This window comes from Branchiostoma belcheri, unplaced genomic scaffold (assembly GCF_001625305.1).
Source record: "Branchiostoma belcheri isolate BF01 breed outbred unplaced genomic scaffold, Haploidv18h27 scaffold19, whole genome shotgun sequence".
Taxonomy (NCBI): domain Eukaryota; kingdom Metazoa; phylum Chordata; class Leptocardii; order Amphioxiformes; family Branchiostomatidae; genus Branchiostoma; species Branchiostoma belcheri.
The window spans coordinates 2,413,550-2,440,498 of record NW_017803379.1 but is presented as its reverse complement, the minus strand read 5'-3'; the positions used below and the strand labels follow the sequence as shown (position 1 = coordinate 2,440,498).

The window sequence follows — 26,949 nt, the reverse complement described above, 5'->3', positions numbered from 1 at the left end:
TTTGTGTCCTTGATTGTGTTTTATGACCCCTGCTCCTCTGTCTTGTTATTCATTTAGGCTCCAGCTACATAAATGTACCAAGTCTGCTTTTTATTGACAAACTGTAGTGATGGGGGGAAGTTACTACATAGCTTTACAAAAATACTTCCATGTTATATTTGAACATGATTAAAGAAAGCAAATTTAAGTCAAACTTTACTCAAAGGGGAGGAAAAAAGGTGGGGGAGACCAAATGGGAAGACATTAACGGGTATGGCGGGTAATAATACAAAGTAAACGCCATCTATACACAGGGTCAATTTTCTGCATGTCAATATTACTTGTAATATTAATAGTTCAATCAAATTACATGCATAATAAGTTTACAAGAATCCTTGGCACATACACTTACAATATCTACAATATCTCTTTATTCATTGACGTTTTTTGCAATCCACTGCTTCTTGCTGTCCTGTCCATGTACATACATGTAACGTTACATGTACTAAGTATTATGGATGACTTCACAATTAGTAACTGTTAGTGTTATATTGCCTCATAATTGCTGTTGCAACATTACAAATAAATAGGTCACTTATGTGGAGTAAAGCAAAAAGTGTCAACCTTCCAACACTCAACTTGAAAAAATAAAGTAACCAAAGTTGGAGGAAAACAGCATAACTTTTGACCAAACTTGTGAACTAAGAAAATAATCCATCCAAATTACAACAGAACATCAACTGAACTGAACTGAACTGGACACAAAGAAGCCACCTGCTGTCAGTTGTGAGCTTGTCCATCAATGTTATCTGAGTCTGACTCTCCCATGTCTGTTTCTAACGGTCCGTCAAAGTCATCCACAGAATCATAGTCATCTGAATCTTCATAGTCATCATCATCCCCCTCATTATCATCCTCATCATCATCATGGGTCTGCAGGACAACAGGACGTATAACATTAGATTAGTAGGTACTGTATTAGTAAATTATAGATAGTTAAATAAATCCTTCATATGACATACTAAAGTGATAGTAGCCATGAGGCACTATAGTAGTATCTGTATGTCTTAAAATACTGTGACTTGTCAATACATTATTATAAAAATGCATTATATAAATGCAATGTGTACTCATATTTTTAGTTATCGATCATTGATATAAACTAATAAAGACAAAAAATCAAACTCTTAGTAGTCTTACCTCTGATGCAGTCTTCCCAATAGGAACTATATCATTGTCCTTCTCTGCTATGCTCTCTAACTGTAAAGAATACAAAAAGCAAATTACACATGACAAAGCTTGTAATAAACTGTGCAACATCATTTATTTTCTTATACTACTATAGTTATATGCAATAGTTACTGACAGGAGCATCCTGTCAACAGCCATATATAACCAAAATATGATGTATGAAATAAATTTCGGCATCTAAATGACATTTAAATTAACCTCATTGAACATAGTAAACCAGTAACCATAAGTTGACAATTTATGCATAACTGGTGCTATAATTTACCCATGATTTGTGAGCCTGTTCCATATGATGCAGTTCACTCTCATCGTCGCACGGCTTGTCCAAGTTGAACCACAGGGGGTCGTTGACACGAGGCAGTAGGTTTGGGAACGGAGTGGACATCTTGTCCTGCTAGGAAAAATATAAACCTGGCTGCGCAGTGCAAATCATAACATCCAAATGGATTCCAGTCCTGCTGACGTCTTGGCTGCAAATATTTTCCAGAAAATTCGCCCTGTGTACAGTTTGCAGCACTTCACAAGTACTTATAGACACAAGGAGTATTTTATGTACGACAAGGATTGTGGATATTGCTTTTTACCGTCAGAATTTCCACGAAAAATCTTCAAAATTGGGACAACAACTTCAGCACGTCCTGTCTCTCTTTCCCTCTTCTCAAATTTGAACCAGAAAACACAGTGCGCAGTTTTACACCGCAGATACAAAGAGGTAATCTGAATGAAAAATGTATTGATATATGAAGTTAAACGTATTTTTTAACTTTATATATCAAAAGTCAATTTTTTTAATGGTTTATGATTGTATATTAGTAGGATTCAGGCTGATATAGTGTTTTTACGTTCAAGTCAAACCTACGTATATTGCTATGTTCAAACGGTATGCTGTTTTTGTTCACTCTAAAAGCCAACATGGCGGCGAGTCGCCAAAAAGTAGGAATCGTCTGCGGCTAAATGACGAATTTTCGTTATTTACAGGCGTAATTGCAAGCCTACAAGGAAATGGCCGATTTATAACGAAGCCAAAACCTTTTATAACTCTTTAAAAGGAAGGATTTGTCACTCCAGATGGATTCTGGGGACGAGGACGACCGTGAGACAGAACCGCCCCTGTCTCTGACCGGGTTTCTGTTTGGAAACATCGATCAGAAGGGGCAACTTGAAGATGACGATGTTTTGGACCAGGTAAGATTGACGTGCATTTGATTTCTGTTATTCATATGTCAACAAATTACAGTAGTTTTTTTCGCTCATAGCAAAATATCAGAAACAGAAAGCAATGTATACAGCACAAAACAAATGTTTTAAAATACTAGTTTTGACTATAATTTGTAATTCGACATGTTATAAATTTCCACAGGAATCCAAGCGACACTTGAATCAGTTGAACTCACTTGGAGGATTTGGCAGTCTGGTTCAAGAGATCACAGCAGATACAGACAATAACGGAGATGATGAACAGGATAGTCAGACAAGCTCCAGTGGTAAGAAGTTCTTACCTTAATACTGGTACAAGATGTGCACTCAGAACTGAAACTTTGTTAACGTTTGTGCATCAAAATCAAATTTTTCATTTGAACAAAGCTTACCTCAGTTCTTAATTTGGCATGTTTGTTCTTGATCTGTGTGAAAGATACATATTCTGTACTACATAAACTTTTGTTTTCAGTGTTGTAGCATTAACGTTACAGACATATTTTGACAGTAAAAAATGTTTATTCAGAAACATCAAAGTTTTTTTTTGTATGAGTCTTGATAATAAAAATTCCACATTCGTCAAAAGTTCTACCAAGAGTGCTAACTACCCGGGCCCAGCACTTACTATTATATCACCTTTTCTGTAGCGAATAAAACTGCTACTAGTACATGTATTTGGAAATGGCATTACTTCATCATCATCGTGGCTGCTCACATCTGTTGACAATGCTGGCCACCACTGACACTCCTTACTTTGATTGTAGACATTAGGTGTATTACATATCATGATGTTTTCCAGGTTGGGTGCTGAACTCCCCCAGTGCTGTGGACTATTCTGACATCAATGAAGCGGTTGATGAACAGGAAATTAGACAGTCCATGGGCTCTCTACGGGTTCCTCAGCCAGGTACACATATATGTACAATGCACAGCTATGTGTTAGTACTCTTCATGTTATATCAAATTTTAAAAGAAATATTTCTATACAAGGATATGCTATAGCATTAATGTCAGCAAGGAGGTTAATGCCAGTAATAATATGAAACTTATTGGATGCTGTCAATATCTTTCTGTAAACCTTGGTGATTGAAAATATGTTCTATATACTCAGGTTCAGACTCAACCTCTGATGATGATGATGACTATGATGATGAGGGGGAGACAACAGACCGGCAGCTCATGCCCCCACCTGCCTCCAGCCTGGTTACCAAGGCAACCAAAATGGACTCCAGAAGCTCTCCTGTGGAGGAGTTCAAAGGTCGACCATCCCTTCATGATGAAAGGGATGCTGGGAACTCACTGTTCGCTGACGCCGGAATCATCTTACCATCAGTGGTTCCTACAAGTACAAATGGAGAAATTACCAGAAAAGAGGAGGACAATCTAGTCGAGAAGGGTGATGGCAAAAGAAGGGCATCTGATAGCTCCCCAGAATTGAACTGGAAGAGGAGAAGATCCATGGAGAAATCTCCCAGTGGTGGAAGTCTGAAGGATGCTCTGTTTAAAGGGAAAGAACTGCCGGATGTGACAGTTCTGTTTCCTCATTTCAGACATGGAAAGGTAAGGGTTTGTGAAAGCTGGAATAATCTATTATAGTAACTACTAGTATACTGTGAATAAAAGTCCTTGTTGATTTATGTTGTTTCTTGCTATATGGTCCCTCAGATCCCTATATGGTTATGCTGAAAAATGTCCATTATACATCTTTTAAATACTGTATGATTCTAGAATTAGAGCTATAATTTGAAGACCCAACAGTATGTGGACCCCTCATGTCATACACAGGTTCTTAGATTTAACAAGTTGTTTGGGCCGGGGAAACCGTCATCACTGCCACAGATTTGGAGAGGTGCCAAGCGGAGAAGAAAACGTCGGCGGCCGACGGGAGAAGAACCCGAGGAGTTTCAGGGGTGGGAGTTTGACTACGGCCCCATCCCTCCTCCTGACCAGTGGATGTCTGATGATGAGGTACTGACATCTGTGCTCCTCCTAGCTTTTTTCTTTCAAACTGCAGCTGCCTTTTAATTTAAACCTAGAGATTACCAGCATGTAAGTCTTACAGGGGAAAGCATGACATATGCTGTGTAGCATGAGATAATTTGACTAGCTACATGTATACAGAGGGCATTTTCTAAATTCTAGCTATCTTTAATCAAAGTCCGGATAGATAAGAGAGTAGGTTGAGAGGGTTGAGAAGAAACACTGTTAGACTGTGCATACCAGGATACTTCTATGGTACAAGACAGCTTCAGATCTTCCTTTTCTTCAATGGACCTTTCTTATTACACAGGAGAAGATGATGCGTCCCATGGAAGCTTTACCAGACACAGGAACCAGAAAGGAGGCGACTCAGGATGAGGACAGACCAGAGATCCCTGAGTGGAGATTTGGTCCTGCCAGGTACTGGTACGACATGCTGGGGGTACCGGAGACTGGAGAGGGATTCGACTATGGGTTCAAACTGGCAGACGTAAGTTCTTACTTTTCTTTATAGTAATTATAGCAATAATAGTATAGTGTTCTTTCTCAGTTAGCTCACAATAAAACATTCAGGTCTGCTAATCATACGTTGTGTAACATGAAGTTTTAGTTCCTTGATGAAAAGGTGGGAAGCTATTTGTTATCAATTGATACAGACCTCTTATGCAGCATCTTATTTGTTGAAATTTTTCCATTTTGAGCTAAAATCATCCTATAAATTTCTTTTGCCCAAATGTCTAAACTTCAGCATTGTTGTGTGCCAAATATTCTGCAGTGATACAGAAAAGTGTGTGAAAGGTGAAGTTTGTTTTGTAACTGTTACAGAATTCTGACAGTGACAGCGGTAATGAAGGGGATGATGAAAGAGAAGAGACAACAAAAGAAGAACCTCCCAAACCCTCCCAACCTGAACCACAGAAAGATGACACTGCCGAGAAGACAGAAGATCAGACAGAAGACATGGAAACCTCAGAAGAAGCGGAGGAGGTCCCTAAGTCAGAGTTTCCAGAAGAGGAGTACTTTTACATGGTGGCCCAGCGGTCCTGGGAGGATGATATTGTGTGGGATGGGGAACAGATCAAGGATAAAGTGCTGCAGTCCAAATCTGCAGCTATGGCAGGATGGATCCCTACTAGTACCAGTAGGACTGCACAGTCCTTCAGCACACAACAAGGTAATCAACCATAACACATGGCAGAAAACAATTCTCAGCAAAACATCATATAATCCCACACTAATGAAAGAAATACTGTTTTGTTTTCCTGCTAATAAATAGAAGTTGTCATATTGATACAAATAAGTTTCTCTTTATTAAATAGACAAGAGTGGTCAGATTTATGTGTAAGTTAATTTTCCATGTTTGTTTTCACTGTTGTCCCAGGTTTGAACATCAGCGTGACCCTTCCAAACAGCATCCCCTCCACATCATCAGGAAAGAACCAGCAAGGTAAGCAACTTAAGGACCATTCCATGTGTTACTGGTATCCCTGGGCCTTTAAAAAACGTTCTTTAAGATTGGTGTCTTTAAGAAATGGATATATTCTCAGCATGTTTCTTGTCCCCTTATGTCAGATCCAGATGGAGATGACCAGCAGTGGTACTCCCTGTTCCCTGTGGAGAACCCTGAACTGGTGTATGGCAACTGGGAAGATGACATCATCTGGGACCCACAGGTAAGGTCACCGTGGTGTTACAAGATTCAACAAGTTTCTCTAACTTCCCTTTTACCGTGATGTTACAAGCACAAACACACATGTATATGGATTGGTTCCTCCATGGTGGTAGATATATGTAACAATTGTGACCCATGGTCTAAGCCAAAACACACTCAGTGTCATGCAAAACTTATTGGCAAAATTGGATCATTCCATATTTTTTCCAGAATATGAAGGAGATTCCGAAGCCAAAGGTCATGAAACTTGACCCCAATGACGAGAACATCATCTTCGGAATCCCAGACGACCCAGACCCACTTCCGGACGACACGCCCTCCAAGGACAAGAAGGAAGTCCGCCAGTCCACCTTACTGCTGAAAAAGAGAGGCTTGACCAAGCCAGAGTCTGACCAGGTTTGGTTGTTCCTGTTACTAACACTGTCAGAAACCTTCACAGCTTTAACCACATGGACGTCTTCTCCACTATTTGTCTCTTCATGACTTTTTTCTGTTAAACATTCATAAGTATGTGTGTGTGTGTGTCAGTTAGCTCAATGATGAAGAAAATAGGAAAAAATGTCTTTGAATGAACATTATGTCATGTATCATTTACATTATAATTTTTTCATCTTGTTGCACATTATTGAAAGATGTTCTGTCATTGAAACATACCCAGAGGATGTTTTGTGATGTTGTGCTGAAAAGGTCTAAGTTTCAGCTCTGGTGTTTTTCAAAGTTGAGGTTTTAGTGCTCATTTATAAATTGTATGCAAATTTGAGTGTACATTTCATCGTGACCGTTGATTTGATTTTTTGTGAGGAATTTGGACCAACAAAGCATGTGTTTTTTCTGCAGTTGTCGGATCCAAGGAAGAAAAAGAAAAATGTGGTAAATTGAAGTTTAGGACATATCTGTTCCATTCTTGTGTGAAACCTTGTCTGCCATTCAGAAATACTTCATTAACCTTGCTGTACATCTCTCATATTAACATAGAAATTGTGAAAGGTCTAAAAAAAAACACTTGTTAGAAATTGTTAATTGATGTGTTATCCCAAACAAGGTTTATTTGAAAAGTTAGTGAAACTATAGATTTTGTGGTGTTTCTTTAATGTGGCTATCCTTTGTGAACACAACAACTGATCATGTATTGTGCAGAACTCGTACAGATCTAACATTTTCCATTAACCAAAAAAAGACGACAGTGATTCTGAAAGGTTTCACCATAGGATGGACTGAGATGTTACCAACATTTGGAACGTTTGTTTCTCTGTTTGTTCTGTTTGTTGCTTTGTCCTTCTTGAAGTTGAAAAAGGCACATTTGATAAGACAAAAAGCACATCTCATATATCTTATAAAAAGGTAAGCTGTTGAAATATATTGTCCATGGTTGTTCATAGTCCTTCATAATTGGTATTCATATCTAACGTTGACTGCTACATTGATTTGCTTAGCAACTTATCTGTTCCATTGTTATTCATTTTCATTTAAAATCATATTCTTATGATTTGGGAAAAAATGAAACAGAAGCATTTTCCTTGATTCAAGTCCTTTAACCTGATACTCAGTTCAACTGGCTGAGCTTTGCGCCAATAATTGGATCAACCCAGTACTGGAAAAAAACTGAAATTCAACAAAGAATGTATTCTTATTCTATGCTTATGCTTATTGGAGTAACAGTGGAACATGTTGTGCTTAAGTAAACCACAAGAAATATGTGGGTTATGTTGAATTTATTGAGCTATGTGCTCAAAACAGAACTCTGTTCTTTTGCAGACCAACGTGTCCCACAATGAGCAGAAAGACCCCTGGAATCTGTCCAATGATGAATACTACGACCCCAAACACAGTCTGCAGGAGACAACACTGAGGGCCAGCATGGGGGGGAACCTAGTACAGGTGACCTGTCACACCTTTCTACTCATTCCTTCAGCAAGTTATTAAAACTAGCAAAAGCTCTAGTTAATGGCAGACATCCATGTAATGAAATACTCAAGAAATAAGTTACTAAAGCATCTATCCAGTTGCTTTTTGAGTAACTTTTTTGAGTATTATTGGAATCATTTTAAAATTGACATTTGTATATTAAGGTGGTACATGTGGTATTTCATCAGTGAAGGTTAGACATCCAGGCAACTTGTTTTTAGTTCCTACATTTTGGCATACATGTACATGAAGTAATGTTAGTGTATTTGTCCCATGTACATGTAGCACTCCATCCCTGCTATTGAGCTGCGGCAGCCGTTCTTCCCCACACACATGGGCCCCATCAAGCTGAGACAGCTCCACAGACCCCCCCTCAGGAAGTTCTCCCACGGCCCCATGGCCCAGCCCGGCCCTCACAGTGTCCTACCTCTCCTCAAACAGATCAAGAAGAAAGCTAAGGTAAGGATGGTTTATATTACAGGTGTCTGACTGTATGGTTATGATTTGATTGTTTGGTCGAATACAAGAAAACTTTCACTCACACTCACTCACTATCATGGTTTAGCAGATTTTTTTTGTCCCAGTGTTTGGTGTGTTTGCCTTTGTTTGGGGTCTCATATTCTAGTAACAGAATTTATGTAAAACTTTTGAAGAACAACATTCCAAGTGCATATGTTTTGGAAGCACAATTGGACTCACAATTTTTCCATATAATGCATTAACTGCAGTGGTCATTTTCTAGTGAGTATAAAGGCAAGTATATATGGTACATCAAATGGCAACAAAAAGTCAGACATTGCAGAAAATGTTTGCATGCTGCTGTAATGTATCTTAGCGTTTACCAAATACCTCTGACTCAGTGTTGATGACACACTTCAGAGAAGCCACATGACAAGTCTCACTGGGTCAGTCTATTGGTGAAGACCAGAGTAACTGGGCGAAAGCAATAGGTGAGAAAGATCCCTCGTGTTGGAACAAGTTTTAACTCTAAACACATATCCTCCCCGTAGATGAGAGAACAGGAGAGACAGGCGTCTGGAGGTGGGGAGGTGTTCTTCATGAGGACTCCCCAGGACCTGACGGGGATGGACGGGGAGATCCTGCTGGCAGAGTACAGCGAGGAGTACCCTCCCCTGGTCAGCCAGGTCGGCATGGCAACCAAGATCAAGAACTTCTACAAGAGGGTCAGTTGCCTTTCATTTTCCTAGTGATCATTCATCATTTTCCTAGTGATGTGGACTAGAAAATCATGAAAGATATTCACCTTGGAGACATTAACTAGTTAGAAGTACTAGTAAAACAACATTTCTGTGCTGAATATTTTATTCTTTTTTTGAACCCCACAGAAAGCAGGCCACACCACGGGTCCGCCTAAGTTCCAGTACGGTGAGACGGTGTACGCACACACCTCCCCGTTCTTGGGCCCCCTGCACCCCGGACAGGCCCTCCAGGCCTTTGAGAACAACCTTTTCCGCGCACCCATCTACCAACACAAGATCCCTGAAACTGACTTCCTCGTCATTCGCACAAGGATGCAGTGAGTTGCCCTGTCATAAATGCTTGTATAGAAGTGTATGACGTGTAATGTTGTAAGATATGACGAGTTTTCTGATGGTGATAATGATATTTGTTAAGTGTGTGTATAGTCTGTGGCACCCGCAATGTATTTAGCAAAAGTTTACGGCTGCATACCATTGTAAGCTGTCTAGTTCCAGTCACTGTCTTTCTCAGGTTTCTAAAATTAATGCGCCTTGAGACTTGAGATAATGCAGAAAAACCTTTGCCATGTTGTAGGAGAGGGATCTTACGACTTTTCTGAAGAAAAAATTCTTGGTAATGGATATAAAACAATGCAATAGTCTTTATGGTTTTATGATGTATTCCTGTACTAAGTTCATGTAAATATTTCTTTCTCTGTGTTTCAGTTATTACATCCGTGAATTCCAAGGTCTTTTCTGTGTGGGACAAGAATGTCCCCTGTATGAGGTGCCTGGTCCTAACTCCAAGAGAGCCAACAACCATGTCAGGGACTTCCTCCAGGTAAGGGCTCACCTGTAACAGGTAGTCCTTCTTGTTAATAATAAGTACATTTGTAGGTTACTTGATTGATATATAGTACAGTGGATTCCATAGTTCCCATTTAGAACTTTTATTCAGCCTCAGAAATGTGATGGGCTGAATAAAAGTTCTAAATGTCTTACTAAGGGACGACTGCCATGTGTGAGATGTTGGTTAGCTTGTACGACTGTGTAGATATATTTTTCTACATTGTTGTATAATTGTTAACCCATCTTTGAGCAATATATATTTATTGTGAGGGTTTTCCCGTAGGTTTTCATCTACAGACTGTTCTGGAAGAGTAAGGACAAGCCACGCAGAATTAAGATGGAGGACATCCGTAAGGCCTTCCCAACACACTCAGAGAGCAGCATCCGCAAACGGCTGAAACTGTGTGCTGACTTCAAGAGGACTGGTAAGATTCTCAAGTACCTATTGCCATGTTTCATTTAATTGCTTGTCCATTGTTATTCATAGACCTTGCAATAAAAACCAATATATTATAGGCGTGAAAGAGTTTTGTTGGATTGGTATGGTATCCTTATTGTTTTGAACCCTACTTACTTCTGGTGAACTAGCTTGTTAAGGACAGAAATCATAACACGTTTCTTATGTAGGGATGGACTCCAACTGGTGGGTACTGAAGCCAGAGTTCCGACTGCCTTCTGAGGAAGAGATCAGAGCCATGGTGTCCCCTGAACAGTGCTGTGCTTACTACAGCATGCTGGAGGCTGAACAGAGGCTCAAGGTACATGCAGCATTTCTTCTCACTTGCATATACATGTAGTAACAGTGCCCCCTTTCTATTATCCTCAGCAATGCATGTCATGTACACGAGTAATCAAGAATGTTCATGAATCATGAGTATTTCTGACATTTTATTGTTTTATAAGATATATAGCTGGAAGTAGATTGTAGATGGTTTATTGCAATTTGTTGTGTGTAAGTATTGCCATAATCCTTGCGTATTGTGTAAGGCCCACATGTATGTTGTTTTATTCTCCTGTCTGCAGGATGCTGGTTATGGTGAGAAGTCTCTTTTCGCTCCAGAGGAAGAAAATGAAGAGGAGTTTCAGAGAAACATAGATGATGAGGTAAATAATTTAGTCACCTTGAAATTTTCCTATCGTGCCAACCACCTTTCCTTTATCTTGGGAGCTCATGTGATACTGCAGATACTTGATAACAAGAAGAGGAGGAGTGCTTGTGGATTTAATGTTGCTCCTCCCCCTCCAGGTGCGCACGGCTCCGTGGAACACGACTCGAGCCTTCATCTCCGCCATGAAGGGGAAGTGCCTGCTGGCTGTGATGGGTGTGGCAGACCCTACCGGCTGTGGAGAGGGGTTCTCTTATATCAAGGTGGGCCTTAGGGTTTCAAGGACAGAGTGAAGAAAGGAGTGAATTAATTAATTAATTAGTTGAAGGAGTTGAAGAATTGATAGAAGGACACTGATAAATTGATAAATGTAGGAAGATTTGATGGAAGAAATGTACCAGGCTGTGTTCAGTCACCTGCTTTGATACATGCTTTGATGTTTCAAAAGGAGAACACGTTTAGAAAATGAGCCAAAGTATGATTTGATGTTGTAATGAATGATTCCCACAGGTTCCCAACAAGCCCCAGTCCTCCAAGGACGACAACTCGCCCCAGCCCGTGAAGAGAACGGTGACGGGAACGGACGCAGATTTGCGCAGGCTCTCACTGAAGAACGCCAAACAGCTGCTGAGGAAGTTTGGTGTGTCTGAGGAGGAGATTAAGAAGCTGTCAAGATGGGAAGTAAGTAACTATGCTTTTGTTCAACAGAAGGTTGAGACCCCTGCTTGCAATCTTGTTATAACCTCAGCTGAGTTCTTAAAGCTTCAGGTCTTATCCTAATGCCACTTGACAGTCCTCTCAACTCAAGCTCCAACTTGATGGACAAATAGAGCATTTTTTGAGGCACATACAAACAAGGCATGAATGTTTGATGACAACACTGTCAATCCAAAAATATGGGATTTCATTCATACCCAGCATCATCTTTCTTTTCTTCAGTATTCAAGATTTCATTGATGGCAAATATGGAAATAAATAGTAATGATTCAAACTACATGTGTATGTCTTTGAGTTGCCTGATTTTTGATAGTGGGTGTAAATCTTTCTTTTTTTTCATTTTTTGTTCATTAGTTCTCTTATTTTCTGGTTTATGTTACTCTGTTGCTGTTATCTGTACAGAACTTGCTTGTAAAGCTGTGGGAGGCACTGAGTGTATTCTACCCTGTGTATTAAAGAAAACAGAAAAAAAAGTTTCACGAGCTAACTGTTGCCACCTTGTCCCCAGGTGATAGACGTGGTGAGAACCATGTCCACAGAGCAGGCCAGGTCAGGCGAGGCGGGGATGAGTAAGTTTGCCCGCGGGACTCGCTTCTCCGTAGCCGAGCACCAGGAGAAGTACAAAGAGGAGTGTCAACGCATATTTGACCTTCAGAACAAGTATGGAAAACTGGCTCAAAACTTGTCGAAATGTTTCCCCATTGAGATACTACAATGATTTTGTAAGCTGTCAAGACCAATGATCCAAATGTCTTTTGATAAGTGTAACTACAGATATGAAGCAATAGTCTATACTCAAAAGAAGTTCTGTTTTAATTAACTGTAGCCCCAATTTTACAAAATGCTGAAGGTTATGTCAGGCCAGTTTATGTTGAAGTTTTGGAAATCTAAATTTTTTTCTTCTTTTTTCCAGGGTCCTTTCCTCAGCCGAGGTCCTATCCACTGATGAAGAGAGCAGCTCTGCAGATGACAGTGACTTTGAGGAAATGGGCAAAAACATTGAGAACATGCTGGCCAACAAGAAAACAAGCCAACAGGTCTGTTTTCACGACTAGCACCTGGGATTCATAAATGCCTGAACTTAACCTAATTTGATAAAAAAAGGGGCAGTAGCCGTGTTTTTCTATGACTGCAAGTTAGGTAGAAAGTTTAAATTTAGTTGTGTGGTAGAGATCCTTTGCTTTTGTGCAGTTTATTCAAATGGCTTCTTTGAATTGCCAGGAGTTGGTATTCCAGGTATAATGTTACTGCCTTATGCTGACAAATATTCTGTCTGCCAGAGTGTCTCTAAATTTCTGTACCTTTCCAGATCACTCGTGAGAGAGAGGAGGCTGAGAGGAAGGAGCTACAGAGGATGATTATGGGGGAGGATACCAGCAAAGATAGGTGAATACAGTATTTTCTTACCAACACAACACACTCTGGGATCTCAGCAGATGTGTTCTAGTTTAAGACTTCATTTTCAAATGTACATGTGTTTACAGTTTGTATTGATATCTTGTCCCTACAGAGACAAGGATGATAAGAGGGAAAGTAAGCGTTCTTCGTCTACCGGCACCCCCATCCCTGGAGCACGTGGTCAGGATGATGACTTGGAGAGCATAGGCTCATCCTTCGTAAGTCCGTTTAGGAAAGGAGAAGTGATCTCGATACAGTTTTATCTCACTTTAATGCTAACCTCCCACTGGTCATGACAGACACTATGTACAGTATTTACAGCTTTCAACAAGCAGAATGAACAGTGGACACAGCTTAATGCCCCATCCTAAGGCCTGTGACCCTTTACAGTAGCATGCATGTTGGCTGAGGGCCAACAGCCGGGAAGCAATCTCCCATCCTCTTGGTCCAGAGGCAGGGTTGCTAACCACTGGACTATGCATGCTTGATGTGATCATTGACAAGAAAGAAAAATAATGATTTTATATGTACATGTCTCATAGTCAGCTGACTTTTACTTCAATATTATCTATGCCCAGAAAGCAGTAAACATTACATGTTGTTAAAGAAGTCTTTGTTTTCCAGACTGGTCGCAGACTGAAGATCTACAGGACCTTTAAGGATGAGGATGGGAAGGAATATGTCAGAACAGAGACGGTCCGTAAGCCCTCTGTCATTGACACTTACGTCCGCATCAGGACCACCAAAGATGAGAACTTCATGTAAGTCTGGCTTGTCCTACCCTTCTACATTTGATAAGCTCAAGAAAAATGTCTTGTAATTTCTCTTCTTTAGAGGGCATTGTGATATGAAATGAACAAATCAAATCACATGTTTAACAGGCAGTCTGTTAGTATTGACCTGTACACACAGTGGTGTACAACTGATTTGGAATTTGAGCTGAACCTCATATGTGTACTATTTATTCCCTTTGCAGTAAGAACTGGCTGGCCCAGGATGAACAACACAAGGAGGAGATGAGAAGAGAGAGAAGAAGGTTGGTTTGGTATATATGTTTGTGTCAAGCAGAACAAATAAAATACAATATATACAGATGTTTCTCTGCATTTTGTCAGTCCAATTTGGCTGTGGTCATAGAGTGGTTATAGAGGGTTCCATGTTCAAAGTGCTAACAGCAGAACCTATTGAGGATAAGTATATTGTTTAAATTCTGTATTTTCCTTCTATAGAATTCAAGAGCAGCTAAGACGCATCAAAAGGAACCAGGAGAAGGAGAAGATGGCTCCTCCCCCCAAGAAGAAAAAGAAGAAGCCAGACCAACCTCCACTCAAGGTAAATGAAACTAGCATGCCTGAGAAAAGATGATGAGCCTAAGATGATAGAGTTAAGAAGTTAAGGCTCAAAATCCCACCTGTATATGCAGTTAAGTGCAGCTTATTCATGAGATGCTCAAATTGACATACAAGCTGCTATTCACTGGGGTCATGAGACTGAAGATGCTTGATTTGAAACTTCTTCCTCCATCCCCTCCACAGTTGAAGTGCGGTGCCTGCGGACAGATCGGCCACATGAGGACCAATAAGGAGTGTCCGCTGTACGAGCGGAGCCACGCCCCTCCCTCCCATCCCGTTGCGATGACAGAGGAGCAGGAGGAGGAGGTGGAGAGATGTACCATCAAGGAGGATGAGAACCTCATCAAGGTGGAGGGCACCAAACTCATCCTCGGCAAGTCACTCGTGGACCAGTAAGTACTGCTCTACAACTGACCAAGAAGTCAGGTCTTTGTTTACTCATTCATTCATCGACTTTCCTTCTGTTAATTCTTTTACTCATTCATTCATCGACTTTCCTTCTGTTAATTCTTTTACTCAGTCATTCACAGGTACTTTGTCATCCATCCGTCCATCCATCCATCCATCCATCCATCCATCCATCCATCCATCCATCCATCCATCCATCCATCCATCCATCCATCCATCCATCCATCCACTCACCTTGGATGCAAAAACACACCTTGAACAGAGGTGTTACAACATGTATCACATACTTATTTTGTATGGTTTATCACCCAAGGACTTGTGTACATTGTGAAGAATGTATATCTGACATGTGAACTGTGCACACACAGGGCTGCTGCAGTTCGTCGTGAGTCCCTGATTCTCAAATTCCCCAAGGCCATGCAGCCAAAGAAGGATGAGAAGAAGAAGAGACGAGTGGGGACAGTCACACACTGTGATTACCTCAAGGTGGGCAACCCTTTACATACTGTCTGCTCAAGTTTCCTTTCAGGGTACATCTTTGGATTACATTATGGTTGAAACACAGTACGAAGTTTTGATAATCCATGTTTAGTAATTGTTATCTCACATTGTCCTTTTTATGTTGCTATTTCTTGATTTAAAATCTACATATGATATTACACTGTTATTTTACTTGGAGAAATAGTTTTAGTCAAGGCTAAAACATTTTCTCCAAGTAAAATAACAGGCAGGCAGGTAAATGTTTTAGTGAGAACCGTATCCTCAATTTGTGATGGGTTGTAACATTCTTTACTGCGTATCTCAAAGTGCTTTCAAATTATTTATTTCAGAGACCCAAGAAGTCGGCGAATCGGCGCCGTACGGATCCTGTGGTGACGCTGTCATCCATCCTGGAGAACTTCCTGAACGAGATGCGAGACCTGCCGAACACGTACCCCTTCCACCAACCCGTCAACCCTCGCATGGTGGTGGACTATTACAAAATAGTACACAGACCCATGGACCTGCAAACTATGAGAGAGGTCAGTTACACAATACACTGTAATTCACTTTATGTTCACGGTAGAAAAATTTCTCGGTCTGAGAAAAATGGAGGTGTTTACAGAACTACATGTTAACAGTGGTGGCAGGTGCAGGAAAAAGAGTCTAAGATTGATTTGTTAGCAGTAATGATAAATTCACGGTACAGAAGTGACTGTGAAAACCGGTACCTGGAAATTTCTCTAGGAGTTTCTCATGTTGTATTTCCCTTGTGGATTGCTAGGTGGTGCACTTTGCAAGGTGGTACGAACCAAGAAAGATATCTCAGGCCACACCAATTTAATTTGTTGGTTCTCAGATTTGCCTCTTTGTTTTTTTCTGATTTGCAAAAAAGAAAAAATTGATTCTGGTCCTGAATCAACTGAAAAATGCTCATGTTTTGCCCCCCAACAGTTGAGGAAAGTCCTTTTCTTCCTAGTTGTTACAGTTTCCCCATCTATCATTGCAGTGGTTTGATTAAAAGTTCAAAATTCAATGTTTAAATTTTAACCCAGCCTTTTGTGTTGACTTCATGGCTTATTTTGTAGCATTTAAGCCTATAATAGGATGCCTAGACCTGTTTTTATTTTTTATTTTTTCGCCCTGTCGCTTCATATTTTTTCTGAAAAAATCCAAGAACCAACAAATTAAATTGGTGTGGCCTCATGATCCATAATGTGAAGGTGTAGTTTTTCAGCTGTACAGGCAGTGGTTCATATGTCTATTCTGTCCCACAGAAACTGCGACAGAGACAGTACCACTCTCGTTTGGACTTTGTGGAAGACGTTAAACTGATTGTTCACAACAGCACACTGTACAATGGTGAGTCCTTTACTCTGCCCTCCTCAGAAATACAGAGTTGTAATCATTGTCACCTATCGTTTTAGTTATTATTCAAGATTAGGAGATCTGGTCTCAGGGTTAACATCTTGAAAAGGTGATATTTACCTGTTCTGTCAATCCTGTCACAGATGAGGCAAATCTCAATGGATATAGTTGAATAGGATTCTCATAGAAAATTCACTCTACTACTGGATAATGTGTCAGTGCCATTTTTTTTGGCACTATCCAAGTGTCCATCCCATGTGTTAACCCATAAGCAGAAGTTTCAGTGTAGATGTTCATGATCCACCCCAGGTGCAAAGAGCCCTCTGACCCAGATAGCGCAGGACATGCTGGGTGTGTGTGAGAAGAGAGTAGCGGAGAAGGAGGACAAGATCACCCGTCTGGAGAAGGCCATCAACCCTCTCCTGGACGATGACGACCAGGTGGCCTTCTCCTTCATCCTGGAGAACATCATCACTCAGAAGATGATGAACGTGCCCAACGTAAGGCTTCTCTTGTGTTGATTTTTCTTTTATTGTGCGACACCTCAGGGTGACAACTAAGAGTATTGTCTGACAGTTTTCAAAATTTATCCAGTTGCTTGAGTAACAATTACTAACGAAGTCAGTATACACTATGTAAGTGCAACTAGTCACTATGTACTTTGCAGAAAGCAAAAACTACAGGAGCAGTACGAAAGACATAGTGTTATCAACAGTTTATGTTTGTAAAAAGTTGTAATGCCAATATGATAAACTAAATGTATAGGGGGATTCTTATAAAATTAGACCCAATGTGTTTCTAAATTCTGTTTTCTCCAGTCTTGGCCCTTCCACCAGCCAGTCAACAAGAAGTTTGTACCAGACTACTTCAAGGTCATCTCACAACCCATGGACCTGGAGACACTCAAAAAGGTAACTGAAGATGCATGAAAAATCAAGAACATGGAAGAAAGTTACCATTATAGATAGTGTATAAGGTTTAGTAAGCTCCAAGCTCCGACTTGTAATTTGAGAATCTGTATTCAGATCTTGAAAACTGATGTTTAATTTCATAAGTCAGCTGGCAAATAGATCAGAAGGAGTCTCTTATTTTAGAATGTCATATTTCGTCACTGATTCCTCTTAATATGGGATTTCCATCTGTAAGAGTGAGAGTGATTATTATTCATCTATGAGAGTCATAGTATTACACGTGTTCCAAATCTCCCAAGAAATGTATATGTGTTTTCTGTGCACATATATAGAATGTCCAATCACACAAGTACCGAAACCGTGAGGCGTTTATGAAGGACGTGGACCTGATCCACAGGAACAGTGTGAAGTACAACGGAGCAGACAGCCCCTTCACATGTACCGCTGACGAGGTCGTCAGGTCATGTAAGGAAACTCTTGATGAGGTAAAGTTAAGCTCTCATGACTTTGTTGTGATGTCTGTGAATGAAAGTGAACTTTATATGTATTGTTTGATTTAAATGTTTACTTTGTCTTATGATAGTATAGTGTTAGCGATTGTTTTAATATTCCTACATTAAACTTGGACAATAGTGCTTGAAGTTTCTGCTCATCCAACTATTATAACACAGAAGAAGGTGGTCTTTTCTTCCAACTCTTTGTTATTCCGTCTACTTTACTTTGGTTAAGCTCCTACACTCTATCCTCCACCAGAAACTGGATTTCCTTTACATCTGTAAGGCTGGTGTCAGATCTGAGGTTGTCAATGAAGTTAACCCTAGGTCTCCCTCAAGTGATACCACCACCAGTATTTGTATTGAAGGTAACTCATCCTTCTGTTTTGTCCAGTACGATGAGCACCTGACGCAGCTGGAGAATGACATCTGCCATGCCCAGGAGGCGGCCATCGCTGCCGCCATGCAGGACGAGGATCAGGACGGCAGCAACCTGCCCTCCAACCCTAACAGTCCTCAGGTATACAGAGTTTTTACACATTATCTGCACTCTCAGAGTGGGCTTGATAAAGTTTATTGTTCAGATGTGCCCAAGGGAACTCCACCACTAACAGCTAGATGTTCGTGCAACAGAAATTCTGAGTCACGTGAGGTTAGGAGGTTGGCTTTGTGCATCTTATGATTTGAATTCGTGTCCAAATACTCAGACTTAAAATCACAGCATATAACAGTGAGATGAACATGACTCAATGTTTCAAGGTCTGATCAGCTGACAATGTTTTTCATTTACACCAATACAAGGATTCACAGTGTATGGTGTCTGTCTTGCTTAAAGTTTACCTTCTGCTTATGTAAAAATGTAGATTACAATAAACACCACCACCATGGCTTATGACATGTTTCCCCATTTTATCATGACAAATAATAAATGAAATGTAATGTCTCCCCATGTGTTCTCCCCAGCCCGGTGACGCTGACATGGAGGAGGACAGTCTGATGGACAACACCACCACGGCTCATGATGAGAGCTGGGAGAGTGCCCCGCCCACAGAGCCGCAGCCCGGCCCGTCACGCGAGTCGGTCGGAGACTCGGACTTCATCGACGTGGTGGGAGACGAGGAAGCCATGGAGATGGACCGGTCCAAACGTGTGAGGGGGGAGGAGGGTACAGGTACAACACTGGTGTTACTCTTTATACCGAAGAAAGAAAGTTCTTGCCCGGATGCTAATAGCACTAACATGAAAATAAAATGAAAGGATGGACAATGCATAACAGTATAATATGTGTCTACTCTAGTAAAATTTTGACACTTAATTGTAAGCTATTGGGTTCGACTTGTTTTGCTGAGAGAACAAAGAAAGTGACAGAGAAGACTTTGTGTCTGTAGGAGATTGTACCAGGATTGATCTTCAAGTGAGAGTGTCTGTCATCATCAAACTCTTACATAGCTCTTAAACCACTAGAAAGATTTAACTATGGTTGAAATATTTTATTGTCCTGTTGTGCAGGTAAGCATGAGGACACGTTGATGGAGGACCTGCTGGTGTCGGAGAGTGAGAGTGATGCGGAGAGTGACCTTCCCTACACCAGACAGGACAGCGATCTCTCCGACTACTATGACCAAGGTGGGGCATCGTCTAGTATAGTCTGTGTTATTTTGTAGTTGATAATCTTAAAATGCAGATCAATGCTTTTTAACTTGTAGCTTAGAGGAGCTATGGTCAAGAGAAGGAATACTTTGAAAGTTCTTACAATCGGAGTAATTTAGCTGCATTCCCACACTTCACATGACATGTGTATGTACAAAATGAGACAATTTTACAAATTATGTATGGTGGGAAGTTGCCATGGTTTATACATTTGTAAACACTACATCATTTCTTACCCTCCCCCAAGGAGACAATGGTAGCAGCCGGCCTGTGTCTGCTGCCTTTGACAGCTACCAGAATGAGGACTCCAACTTTGACTACAGCTATGATGTGGAAGGTTAGCTTCTCTCTTTAGATCTGTTACTGGTAAAAAATAACACATGAAACCTCTTTTCTGCTAAATTCTAGGTGTTAAACCCATTTCTTTTTGTGAATCAGTATTGACAAAATCTATTGCTGTAAGGCTCTAGCCAGCACACGTTTTTCTGTAACTTGCTGGACATGTGACATGTGGTGGAAACTTTTGGAAACCAACCCTCTTTACATCTCGTTACTTAAAATAACGTAGAATAGAACCTCATATAAATTCTTTGCATTTAACCCATTTCTTTTTCTGTATAAATATTGACAAACTCTGTTGCTCTTCAGATGAAGACAGCCGTCTCCCTGATGAAGACTCCAACCTCCCGACCGACCTGAACCTGTCTGAGGATGACGACGAGGAAGATTCTCGTTACGCGGACGACAACGCCCAGTTCCCTGACATCAGCAACCCATATTTCACGCAGCAGCAGCCACCAGCACAGCGCTCGCTGCAGTTCAGCGACCAGTTCTTCGAGGAGGTGAACCAGGCGGCCGGAGGGGATTCCCTACAGGCAGCGGAGGGGCTGGACACCAGGGATCTGGTCGCTCAGGCCATGGCGGAAATCGACAACAAAGAAAGTGACGGAGAAGACTTTGTGTCTGTGGGAGGAGATCTTAGTGAGGAGAGCTCAGATCCAGATGTGTAATAATGTACCAGATTGATGTTCAGATGAGAGAAGTGTCCATCATTATCAAACTCTTATATAGAAATCAGTAGAAACATATAGCAACAGCTAACGGCTGCTAACCCATTGAAGTATTGTTTTCTCATGAAGAGAACTAAGTAAATAGTTAACCCACACCACGGTGTTTTGGTGTTAAACTTGACACAAAACTGTTTAAAATGCTTTTTGTATAGAAAAGAGAAGTAAGACATGGATTTTTCTTTGTTACCAAATGTAAAGCTTGTACAGGAAAATAGAATGCCAGATATAACTGAAATATAAAGATGCATCTTTCGGATGGAAATTTCAAGCATATGGAAGAAGGCATAAGACTGTACCTGTACATAAATACTTTTGTTACTCTGTGAAGAAGGTATACCTCCTGGTGGAGTATCGTGGGTAGACGGTTTTTCGTCTTCAAAGTCAAAACACTGGGTTCCCTTTGTTTAATCGGCATGCAATTTCATACGTCATCTGCAGGCATGCCCGTGTCGATGCACGTGTCTTTATATTTACCGTTGCTGTTTTTGCCGTCAATGTAATATTTACAATGCACCCCTACATTTATGAAGCAAATTGGAATGGTCCAGAAAACCCGTTGTTTTGAATGGGGGGGGGGTGGCTTCAGGCAGATATGGGGAGGGGTCGATAAGTAGTACCAGATGTTTCGGCCCTTGTATAAGATATGGGGCCATTTTTGGAAGATGTTCACAGTAAAAACGCATTGTTCTGTACAGAGTATTACTGTGTAATTGACATGTGGTGTCCATGGTGATGCACTTCTTTTTATTTTCACCATAGCAGTTTTTATATTGAAGTACATGCATATTTTAGAAGCATCCCTACTTTTACAATCCTGTGGAATAGGCCATTTTGATATCACATAATTCCTAGCCAGACAACTAAATGGTTCATATACAACAGCATACAGCGTATGTAATGGGTGCAGTCTATGAAAAGCGTAAAATTAGCTATATTAGTGCCTGGATTTTCATGTAGGCGGAATCAGCATGAACAAAAGCGCTCAAAAAGCGAGGGCGCATACATGAGGATGGCATTCAGCACCAAGGACAGGTACGTTTGCACAGTATGCGCCCTTTGCCATTGTGAATTTATCGTAGACCGTGACAGTTCCACTCCTACCTTCCTCAAGTGCATGCCATTTTTTTCTGTAAAGTTTGGCCAGCTTTAACAAGTCCCTATACTTTACGGACGCTCAAAAAGCGAGCGCGCGCGTGTGGTTTTCACCATACATACTGTGTGTTTTACTATGAGGCTGGCGTTCAGCACCAAGGACAGGTACCGTTTGCATTAGAAACATTTGTTGCCGAGGCTGATTGAATTAGCAAATTCCGGCTACTATACTTTGACCAAATTGAATACTTATTGCTGCTGACACTGCCTGTGTGTTATTTTGACACAAACTAGTCCGAAATTTTGAGCAGAGAGCCATAAATTTTTTGTGGGGATTGATTTGTGGCGGTGAAGTAGTTATGGTTATCAGGGTAAATTAGACCAGCTGTTGTACACAGCTGCGTAAAAGTCACACGTGGTACGGTCTGCGTCTGTCGGAGCCACGCGGGGAAGACCAGGAATTATTTGTCAACCTTTTGGTAAATTTTCGGCTTCCAATTAGAAAAATATTCATTCTAACTTGTAGAAGAAATCTTCAGGGATGTTTCTACGGCGGAATTGTGCCGTTTTCTGGATTTTGGTAGAAGAAATTGCGGATTTCCTGACGTGGTGGATTTTGGAGAAGACGAGAAAATGGCGCCCGAAGGATGACGGCGTGGTCGTGGGCCGGGCAGAGTTTTCACAAGGTAAGGCAACTAGCCGTGCCGTAGAATTTACTTCCCACAAACTGACACGTTTCGGTATGTTCGTGGTAAATTTGTGTGATTTTGAGAATGCAACACGATAGTTTGTGTAGTTTTAGGTCCTTGTTTCAATATAACGTTACATGTGGTATTCACGTCTTCTCCCAGAATATCACAGTTAGGTATTGCTACTCTTAAGTTAAATTTTCAAGAGAAAGAAATGGACATTTGTTTCTGTATACCTGGTCTAATAATTTTGCCCCTTGTCTGTGAAACAGAAAGGAAACATGGGTAGAATATTTGTGGGAATTTCCCTCATGGAAAACACCAGAAATTTTGCCTATCTATTTGCATGCAAGATTTCATTTGGCTAAGTATTTCAGACTGGGATAAAATGACAAAGAAACACCACTTTAACTTGTTTCTTGGATTTGCCAGCCTTTTTTCCTGATTAAAAAAACATGTAACATTCAGGTTCTTCTGTATCAACCCAAAATCCTCATTTTTTGCCCTATTAAGTCTATTTTTTAAACTTCAAGAATTTTAGGTATTGGATAGGAATTCTGTAATGTTGTTACATGCATCTGATTTCGTTTTTTGTTTAATCGTAGTTTATGAAATAAAAAATCTCTAAATTTTAAGTACATGTGTAAAGTTAGTGCAGTAATATTCACATACATGACATTGTGTTAAAAAAAATTAAACCAACTGTACAGAGTATCATTGAGTGTCTACAAATGCATAGCAAGTCTAAAACTTGTTAACGTCATATGACAAGTCTCCTGGGTACAATTTTTTGCAACAATACCCCAAATTGATTATTCTTTATACAGTTAGGTGAATGAGTGTTCGCTGTATGTTTTGAACATGACTTTTAAGCTCTTTAAGAATGGCATCAAAAGTTTCTGGTCTACTAGTAGCTGTTATTAAAGCTTTTGTCTGTGTATGACAGGGCTGATAACACCTTGTAACTTGACCTTGTTTTCATGTGATTCTGTAGTTAGCTGTGTGCTGAGGGTCTGCCAGCTCTGCAAGTGTTCCTGTCCAGATGAGATCAGACTTGTGATGGCAGAGGCACCAGGTGATTGGATACAGTATCAGACCAGGTGAGGAAAATTGGAACTCTGCATTTTTGCACACCATTTACTTGATTATTTGAGACAAGTGTGTAACTTGGTATCTCTGCATAGTTAGGTGGCTGCTGACTGATGCAGTAGTGAAGATTCCTGTCTGAACCTGACAAGACTGGATTGGACCAGACCAGACCAGGCGACCCCAGAGGACCCTAGAAGAATATCAGGTGAGAAAAATCTTAATTGTGCATTTTGAAAATTCCACTTGGTGTATTTGAGGAAAGTGTGTAACTTGTTATGTCTGTATATAGTACTTCTTTCTGTTGCTAATATGTCAGAATGACAGTCACTGTAATTTAAATAACACACAGCCTGGATTTTTTAATCAATGTTACAACATTTTTCATTTTTCTACATCAGATTTATTAATAAGCAAAGGGATAGTTCAATTGTTCAAGTTTCTTATCTATCATTTAATGGCCATTCAGTGTTCAATGGGAGATGTTTTTGCATCACACAGTAATTATCCTTTCATTATTACATGTAGGTGTGTCCTGACGTTCCTATGCTGACCGGGGAGAAACCTGTGATGACCGGCGACTCCTGTCCAATGCAGACCAAATGAGAGCTTAGCAAACCAGTTGACTTGAAGACACAGAACATTTTAGACACAGCACAGAAGAAGCCCAAGACGTTGAACTGGTAAGTTTGTATTTCCAAACATACATTTGAAAGGTTGACATGTTACAAAGATGGTAAAATTTGGTTGCCCAGGGCAACTGAGCAACCAGGTATTTTACAGTGAATCTTAGACCACACCAATTTAATGGTCTTTCTTGGTTCTCAGATTTGCCTGCTTGATTTTTTCAATGATTTCCAAAAAAAATATGCTCACATTTTGGCACATAAAGAAAGCCCTTGCCCTTGTTGTTACCGTCACAATTTTTCCATTTATCCATGCAGTGATAAGATTTAAAGATAAAAATTCATTGTTCGAGTTATAAACCAGCCCAGCATTTTGAAGTTTGTGGCTCCTACCATACCACTATGTATTTGGAGTATGAAAGGATGCTAGGCAGACTAATTAAAAAATTTTCCCCAGAGTGCTTTACTTTATTGATTTTCTGCAAAAATGTGTGATAAAATTGGTGTGATCATTGTAAACATTTTCTTAGGAAGGCCAATTGCTGACTTAAATTTTGTTTTTCTGTTTTCAAGATGACATTGTGGATGATCCGGAGACTGGACTGTAGCAGAATGAAGGACCAGACTTTTGTTGACAGATCTCAACCTGAGTGTGTAAAAGATAGGGAGGCGTGAGTATGTTTCCTTATTAACACAAGACAACACTCCATATGCACACGCTTGCACTCACAGTTCTCTCTTTTGCCCAGTTCACTCTACTCTGAGGGTCGGCAAGCCTTTTTTAGGTAAGGAGGCATTTGACGTTAATCATCTTTAATTCCATGACAAAGGACACTGAAAAATTCTTTGTATCGTATATTATTATTAGTTGAATGGCAAATTGCCCAAAAATTGTCACTTCTATAACAAAAGTATCTTAGTCGGCCACTTCAATTCCACGTTTTTATCCTGAATTCATGTTAAGCATCACTAGCTGCTGCTGCAGCTGAAAAATTTTTCATATTTAGTTGAATATGCCAAATTGCCCCAAAATTGTCACTTTGGACCTATACACACTTAAATTCTCCCGCCAAAAAGCTTTGAATTAACTCACGGTGTTATCCTCTTTGTATCGTATAGTGGAATGCAAAATTGCCCCAAAATTGTTGCTTTCGACCCATACACTACTAAATTCTCGTGCCAAAAAACTTTGTATCTTAGTCGGCCTTTTCAATGCCACGTTGTTATCTGTTTTTAGTGTCAAGGAAGAATTTTTCATATTGTTTAGCCAAATTGCCCAAAAAGTAAAGCCTGCAGCCACATTCTCTAAAAAAGCTGTCCTCTAAAAAATTGTTGATTTTGGACCTTTGTTTGCACTTAATTGTCTCGCAGTGCACACTAATCCCTTGTTAAAAGTCCATTTTCCCGCCAAAAAAAAACTAATTGGCACCCTCACCTGGTTAATTAATTGGATTAAGTTTTCCCGCCAAAAAACTTAGTATATAGAGCACTCTAACCTTGAACTTGTGCCCCCCTCCCCACTCTTCCTGCCCACAACTCAGAGTATGTTAGTTACACTGTTCTCTGAACTTCTTTGCACATGCACTCTGCTACACAAACACTTGGTTTATCGAGTGCAGTTTTTCCACCACTTTGACTTTAGAATAATCTCTCAATCTCCTGGTCAGTCAATGCACTACGTGTACTCCCCGGGGGATGTCTTTTCGGAGACATTGATGCTTCGACACATCAGTATACCAGTGCAATTGACTGACCAGGGGAGCTGGAGATTATTCTAAAGTCAAAGTGGTGGAAAAACTGCACTCGATAAACCAAGTGTTTGTGTAGCAGAGTGGTGACTACATGTGCAAAGAAGTTCAGAGAACAGTGTAACTAACATACTCTGAGTTGTGGGCAGGAAGAGTGGGGCACAAGTTCAAGGTTAGAGTGCTCTATATACTATATAAGTTTTTTGGCGGGAAAACTTAATCCAATTAATTAGCCAGGTGAGGGTGCCAATTAGCTGTGGTTTTTTTTGGCAGGAAAAGACTTCACAAGGAATCAGCAAAAACAAAAGCCATTTACCCAAAGTTCTTTCAGACTACTTTCCCAATTTTCACACTTTAACACTGAAAACTGTCAACTGACTGCCTGATTCTGTACCTTAACACACAGGCTACATTACAAATAGGACGCTTTTTTACATAACATGTCAACTATCTCTCACTCAACAGGCTATCTACATGCAGTTATGTATCTTTTTACCTGCAACTCTGGGGCCGTCTTTGCCGCACAAATCTTTGCTGTGGTCATGTTCAGATTATACTTATTATTAAATCCTGAGTTCTGAATTCATCAATCTGATGTTTTACAAATCAAAGTGGCCAGTTTTACTTCAGATCCGCCTTTTTAAGCGAGTGACAACTTAACACCCCGCAAAATATTGGCTCTTGCGCAACTGGCTAAAAGTCCACCACAACAAACAAGTACA

General features: G+C 40.3%; 2 protein-coding genes across 3 annotated transcripts; one reads left to right on the top strand and one right to left on the bottom strand.

The window, feature by feature from the left end:
* Window positions 1–402: 402 nt before the first annotated feature.
* LOC109468032 (anaphase-promoting complex subunit 15-like) lies at window positions 403–1,894 on the bottom strand. Its single transcript, XM_019766243.1, has 3 exons — window positions 1,496–1,894; window positions 1,180–1,239; window positions 403–912 (listed from the first exon to the last, which is right to left on the bottom strand). Exons 1-3 carry the CDS (start codon window positions 1,613–1,615, stop codon window positions 760–762), a joined length of 333 nt encoding a protein of 110 aa, XP_019621802.1. The 5' UTR covers window positions 1,616–1,894; the 3' UTR covers window positions 403–759.
* Window positions 1,895–2,112: 218 nt separating this feature from the next.
* LOC109467987 (transcription initiation factor TFIID subunit 1-like) lies at window positions 2,113–22,016 on the top strand. 2 transcript variants are annotated; one of them, XM_019766172.1, is made up of 40 exons: window positions 2,113–2,415; window positions 2,591–2,714; window positions 3,227–3,334; window positions 3,539–3,987; window positions 4,213–4,395; window positions 4,718–4,897; window positions 5,233–5,581; window positions 5,789–5,854; window positions 5,980–6,080; window positions 6,290–6,475; window positions 6,917–6,949; window positions 7,835–7,957; window positions 8,270–8,443; window positions 8,995–9,168; window positions 9,331–9,521; window positions 9,910–10,024; window positions 10,316–10,457; window positions 10,660–10,790; window positions 11,056–11,136; window positions 11,279–11,401; window positions 11,649–11,819; window positions 12,364–12,515; window positions 12,769–12,892; window positions 13,165–13,241; window positions 13,366–13,471; window positions 13,878–14,014; window positions 14,230–14,289; window positions 14,483–14,585; window positions 14,789–14,997; window positions 15,382–15,499; window positions 15,844–16,035; window positions 16,771–16,855; window positions 17,171–17,361; window positions 17,680–17,772; window positions 18,105–18,257; window positions 18,661–18,786; window positions 19,230–19,437; window positions 19,776–19,892; window positions 20,164–20,253; window positions 20,565–22,015. In XM_019766172.1, the coding sequence occupies exons 1-40, from the start codon at window positions 2,299–2,301 to the stop codon at window positions 20,924–20,926; spliced, it is 6,024 nt and encodes a 2,007-aa protein (XP_019621731.1). In that variant the 5' UTR covers window positions 2,113–2,298; the 3' UTR covers window positions 20,927–22,015. The 2 variants fall into 2 exon arrangements, with proteins under 2 accessions (XP_019621731.1, XP_019621732.1); XM_019766173.1 differs by lacking the exon at window positions 6,917–6,949 and having other exon boundaries at window positions 20,565–22,016.
* Window positions 22,017–26,949: the final 4,933 nt, after the last annotated feature.